We start from the raw sequence: 6604 nt of genomic DNA on the forward strand, positions 1-6604 counted from the left end.
CCTCCCTCCCTCCCTCCCTCCCTCCCTTCCTTCCTTCTTTCCAGCAGAGTCTTGCTGTCACCTGGGCTGGAGTGCAGTGGCATGATCTCAGGTCACTACAGCCTCCACTTCCCGGGTTCAAGCGGTTCTCCCGCCTCAGCCTCCCTAGTAGCTGGGACTACAGGTGTGTGCCACTGCACCTGGCTAATTTTTCTATTTTTAGTAGAGACAGGGTTTTGCCATGTTGGCCGGGCTGGTCTCAAACTCCTGGTCTCAAGTGATCTGCCCGCCTTGGCCTCCCAAAGGGCTGAGATTACAGGCATGTAATTACAGGTAGAATTACCACACCAAGCCTGGTGCTGACCCTTCTCCTCTCCAATGACCCAGAGGCCCATTCACAAATCCTCTTCTGTGTGCCCAGAGCCCCTGCAGGCTCAGCTTCATCCTCTCTCTCCAGGACATGGTCTGAGCCCGTTTCATTCACTTAGCCTCTCAGTCTCTTGCCCTAGTGCATCCTCCCAAGGATGCTTCTGACCATCCAATCTGATTATGCCTCTTGTCTAAAACCTTCCATAACTCCCCAGTGCCCTCAGTCTTGAGCCTGACCTACCCAGCCTGATATTCAGTGCCTTCATGATCTGCTGCTTACAAGCTCCCTACTCTCATTCCCCACCAGCATCCCATAACCTGCCGTGTATAATTCAGTCCTCCTAAACTCAGCCTGCTCTTTCACACCTCCAGGCCTTTGCCCATGCTTTTCCCTTGCCCTGGAATGCCATTGTTTTCTGACACATTTTGCCACATAGACGCCCACTTAATTCTGAGACTCAGTTCCAATGCCTCTGTCTTCAGGAAACATTCCCTATTCCTCCCGGAAAGTCCCATGACCTCTGGCTTTGATTCTCTGAGTCCCAAATGTCATCCTCTGCCCCAGCCCTGACCAATGGGCACACGGGAGTATGTCTGTCTGACATTGCATTCTCATCCCCTCCAGCACTGTCTAGAGCATGAGGTGAATGAATGAGCTTGTGCGTGGAGTGAATGAATGGGCTTGTGTCCAAGCTGCAGTCTCCCTTCTCCTCTGCCAGGTGGCCCCTCAGCCTCTGTGGTTCTCAGACACGGTTGCAAACCTGCGGAAGCTGAAGGAGCTGCCTTATCACTTGCTTCATTCGGGCCGCCTGGAGGAACTGAAACAGGAGGTTCTGGGTAAGGGCTTCCTCCATCTCAGGGGACTGAGCCTGGTGACCGCACCGCGCTCCAGCCTTCTGGAGCCTGGGGAGGGTGAAAGGCAAACCTGGAAATCCTTCGTGCCTCCTAAAGCAGAGGTTCTCACAAGGGGCAATTCTACACCTAGGGGATGCCTCACAGTGTCCGCAGATAGTTTTGGTTGTCACAGCTAGGGGAGAAGGCGCTACTTGAATCTGGGGGTGGAGGCCAGGGATGCTGCTCAATGCCCTACAGTGCACAGGACACCCCACCACAGAGAATAATCTAGCTTCAAATGTTGTTAGCACACAGGGTGAAAACCCCTGCCTTATCATGAGAGACCCTATCTGTCTGTCTGTCTGTCTGTCTATTTGTCAATCCATCCATCCATCCATCCATCCATCCATCCATCCATCCATCCATCCATCCATCCATCCATTTATCCACCCATCTTTCTGTCCATCCATCCATCTATCCATTCATCCATTCATCTATGCATCCATCTAACCTTCCAACCATCCAGCCAACCATCTGTTTATTCATTTTTTTGTCTGTCCATTCATCCACCTATCCATCCATTCATTTGTTTATCCACCCATCTTCTGTCTGTCCATCCATACATCCATACATCCACTCATCCATCTATCTATCCATCTAACTATCAATTTATCCACCTATCCATCCATCTATCCATCTAACTATCCATTTATCCACCCATCCATCTATGATCTCCTTATTGAGCCGTGAGCTGGTTCTAACCATCCATCCATCCATCCATCCATCCACTCATCCTTCTCTCTGTCCATCCATCCATCCATCATTCTATCCTTCTATCCATCCACCCATCTATATGTCCATTATCTATTCATTCATCTACCTTTCTGGTCATCCATCCATCCATCCATCCATCCATCCACCCGTTATTCTATCCATCCACCCACCTATCTTTCTGTTTGTCCATCCATGCATCAATCCACCCAACTATCTATCTATCTATCTGTCTATCTATCTATCTATCTATCTATCTATCTATCTATCTATCTCTCATCTACCTACTATCTATCTATCTATCTATCTATCTGTCTATCTATCTATCTATCTATCTATTCACCCATCCCTCTGATCCTCAACCAGAAGAGATTCTGCCCTCCCGGGGGACACTTGACAATGTCTGCAGACATGTTTGATTGTCACACTTGGGGTGGGAGTGCTACTGGTATCTGGTAGGTGGAGGCCAGGGATGCTGCTTTACAACCCACAGTGCATAGTTCAGCCCCTTACCGCAGAGAATGATCCTGCCCCATGGTCACTACTGCTGAGCCTGAGATGCCCTGGAGGAAATGGAGAGATGATTCTCCACCTCCCAGGATGAACTAGAGGGAGGTAGGCACTTCCCACATCCTCCCCTCTTCTCTCCCTCAGGCAGCATGAGCTGGATCTCCTGCCGGGGCATCTCTGGGGGCATCGAAGACCTGCTGGACGACTTTGACTTGTGTGCCCCTCACCTGGACTCTCCTGAGGTTGGCCTGGTCCATGAAGCCCTCCAGCTCTGCCGCCCTGCTGTGGAACTCCGAGGCATGGGTGAGTCCAGATGGCCTGGACAGGAGTGACCAGGACAGGCACTGACTTCTAGAAACACGCTCTCCTCATTGAGTCACGAGCTGGATTTTCATCAACCCTCATACCTTTCCTGTCTAAACATGTGAATTTTTCCCCAGCACTGCTTCTATAATGTTTTTTTTTTTTTGACACGTGGTATTGCTGTGTCACCCAGGCTGAAGTGCAGTGGTGCAATCATAGCTTACTGTAGCCTCAACTCCTGGGTTCAAATGATCCTCCCACCTCAGCCTCCTGAGTAGCTAGGACCACACGTATGCAGTACTGTGCCTTGCTAATTTTTTTATTTTTCGTAGAGATGGGGTCTTACTGTGTTGCCCAGGCTAGTCTCAAACTCCTGGGCTCAGGTGATCTTCTTGCCTCAGCCTTCCAGAGTGCTAGCATTATAGACATGAGCCACAGAGCCTGGCCTAGAATTTTAAATTGAGCCTGGGAGAACTTTGGAATGAATACTACCAAAGCAGTGCCCATCCTGTCACCCTGGACTTTTCTTTAGAAAGTGCCAGGTAGGGCCAGGCACAGTGGCTCACAACTGTAATCCCAGCACTTGGGAAGCCGAGGCAGGCACATCACAAGGTCAGGAGTTTGAGACCAGCCTGGTCAATATGGTGAAACCCTGTCTCTACTAAAAATACAAAAATTAGCAGGGTGTGGTGGCGGGCACCTATAGTCCCAGCTACTTGGGAGGCTGAGGCAGGAGAATCGCTGGAACCCGGGAGGCGGAGGTTACAGTGAGCTGAGATCGTGCCACTGCACTCCAGCCTGGGTGACAGAGTGAGACTCCATCAAGAAAAGGAAGGAAGGAAGGAAGGAAGGAAGGAAGGAAGGAAGGAAGGAAGGAGGGAGGGAGGGAGGGAGGGAGGGAAGGAAGGAAGGAAGGAAGGAAAGAAAAGAAAGTGCCAGATAGGAACTATTTCAAGAAAACTCTAGGAAATTATGTAGGTACATATATGATAAAAGAGAAAACAAAGTTCTCACATATTTCTTATTGATGAAATTCAAAATATAATAATAACTGAGTACAAAACTTAGGGTTTAAAGTTGGTTTTCACTATTATCTGGTCTATTGCAAACACATGGCTGTAAAAATTATTCTCAGGCTGAGCATGATGGCTTACGCCTATAGTCCCAGCTATTTGGGAAGATAAGGTGGGAGGATCACTTGAGCCTGGGAGGTTAAGGCTGCAGTAAACTGTGTTTGCTCCCCTGGGTGACAGAGCGAGACCCTGTCTCAAAAAAAAAAAACCAAAAAAAAAAAAAAAAAAAAAAAAAAAAACCTATTCCTAGCTCCCAGATGACTTGGGCAGGGTCTGGCCCTCAGATTGCAATTTGCTACTCCCTGTCCTAGAGCTTGAAGAATCTCTCCAAGTCTTCAGACGCTCTGGCCATGAGGATGTTCTGTTTGGTTTTGTTTTAATTATAGCAAAATACATGTCTTAACCATTTTTTTTTTTTTTTTTTGAGACAGGATCTCCCTTCATTGCCCAGGCTAGAGCACGGTGGCATGATCTCAGCTCACTGCAACCTCCTCCTATCAGGCTGAAGCGATCCTCCCACCTCAGCCTCCTGAGTAGCTGGGACTACAGACATGCACCATCATGCCCGGCTAATTTTTATATATTTTGTAGAGACGGGATTTTGTCATGTTTCACAGGCAGATCTTGAACTCCTAGACTCAGGCAATCCTCCTGCCTCAGCCTCCTAAAGTACTGGGATGACAGGCATGAACCACTGTGCCTGACAAGATTAAATATATTAATAATGTGCAGCTATCACCACGATTCATCTCCAGAATTTGTTAATCTTCCTAAAGTGAAACTCTGTCTTCATTAAACACTCACTCCCTGTACTAACCCGTCTTCACCCTGCTGTAAAGAAACATCCAAGACTGGGTAATTTACAAAAGAAAGAGGTTTAATTGACTCACAGTTCTGCATGGCTGGGAAGGTCTCAGGAAACTTACAATCGTGGCAGAAGGGAAAGAGGTGTGTCTTACAGGGCAGCAGGCGGGAGTGAGGGAGCAAAGGCAGGGAAAACTGCCTTATAAAACCATTGGATGGCCAGGTGTGGTGGCTCACACCTATAATTCCAGCACTTTGGGAGGCTGAGGCAGGCAGATCACTTGAGGTCAGGAGTTTGAGACCAGCCTGGCCAGCATGGTGAAACCCCATCTCTACTAAAAATATAAAAATTTGTCAGGTGTGGTGGCACACACCTGTAGTTCCAGCTACTTGAGAGGCTGAGGTGGGAAAATTGCTTGAACACGGGAGGCAGAGGTTGCAGTGAGCCAAGAGCACTCCAGCCTGGGTGACAGAATGAGACTGTCTCCAATAAAACCCAAAAACCCATCAGATCTCGTGAAAACTCACTGTCATGAGAACAGCATGGGGGAAACCATCCCCATGATCCAATCACCTCCCATCTGGTCCCTCCCTCAACATGTGGGGATTATGGGGATTACAATTGAAGATAAGATTTGGGTGGGGACACAGCCAAACCATATCACTCCCCATTCTCCCTTTACCCCAGTCCCTGGCAACCACCATGCTATTTTCTGTCTCTATAAATATGACTGCTTTAGGTATTTCATATAAATGGTATTTTACAGTATTTGTCCTTTACTCTCTGACTTCTCTTACTGAGCACAATGTCCTCAAGTTTCATTCACATCGTAACATACGTCAGAATTTCCTTCTTTTTTTTCTTTTTTTTTGCACAACAGAGTCTCACTCTGTCACCCAGGCTGGAGTGCAGTGGCACAATCTCAGCTCACTGCAACCTCCACCTCCTGGGTTGTTCATGCAGTTGTCCTGCCTCAGCCTCCAGAGTAGCTGGGATTACAGGCATGTGCTACCACATGCAGCTAATTTTTGTATTTTTTAGTAGAGATGGGGTTTTGCTCTGCTAGCCAGGCTGGTCTCGAACTCCTGACCTCACATGATCTGCCCACCTTGGCCTCCCAAAGTGCTGGGATTACAGGCATGAGCTACCATGCCTGGCTAAGAATTTCCTTCCTTTTTAAGGCTGAATAATATTGCATTGTATGAATATGCTACATTTTGTTTATCCATTCATCTGTCTGGGGACATTTATTTGTGTGTTTCTACTTTTGGCTGTCGTGAAAAGGAATCACTAGATCACATGGCAATTTTGTGTTTAACTTTTTGAGGAACCACCACTTCATTTTCCACAACAGCTGCACCATTTTACAATCAAACTATGGGAGACAATAAATAATATCTTTTTATCTACCCTTTTATGTTCAGTGATAGGGGCCTGTGAATTAAACTAACAAAAGACAGCTTTACAGGAGAAAGGGCTCACATGTTTTAATTTTTTATGCACAGAAGTTTCACAGAAGATAAGTGAAAACTCAGAGGAGTGTTTAGACCTGGGGCCTTAAATACCATGTTAACAAAGGGCAATAAATTGTGAGGTGAGTTCACAAAGGAAGGGAGAGTATTCAAGATGTTTAAGTCTCTGTATCCAAAGTGCTTCCCCATGGATGTGAATAGCATGTTAAGAAGGATGACCAGTGGCCTGTAATTCCTATGCAGAGCTTCTAATCCTGGCTCTGCAAAGCATCCTTGAACTGTCTGCTTCTCTATATTCTCCTGGCCATCAGCCCAGAAGTGGCAGCAGAAGTGGCAGAGACCTGATGGTTTTATAAGGGGCTTCCCTCTTCCCTCAGCTCTCATTCTTCTCTCTCCTCCTGCCTTGTGAAGAAGGGCATGTTTGCTTCCCCTTCCACCATGATTGTAAGTTTCCTGAGGCCTCCCCAGCCCTGCGAAACTGTTGGCCA

General features: G+C 47.4%; 1 protein-coding gene across 1 annotated transcript in view; it reads left to right on the forward strand.

Moving 5' to 3' along the window:
- NWD1 (NACHT and WD repeat domain containing 1) overlaps positions 1–6604 on the forward strand; it is a 154152-nt gene that overhangs the window by 92146 nt on the left and 55402 nt on the right. Inside the window, 2 exon segments of the mRNA XM_011990998.1 lie at positions 1068–1185; positions 2608–2766. Of these exon segments, the coding sequence (XP_011846388.1) occupies positions 1068–1185; positions 2608–2766 (277 nt within the window).

The sequence above is a fragment of the Mandrillus leucophaeus genome, unplaced genomic scaffold, assembly GCF_000951045.1.
Source record: "Mandrillus leucophaeus isolate KB7577 unplaced genomic scaffold, Mleu.le_1.0 Scaffold11, whole genome shotgun sequence".
Classification (NCBI taxonomy): Eukaryota; Metazoa; Chordata; class Mammalia; order Primates; family Cercopithecidae; genus Mandrillus; species Mandrillus leucophaeus.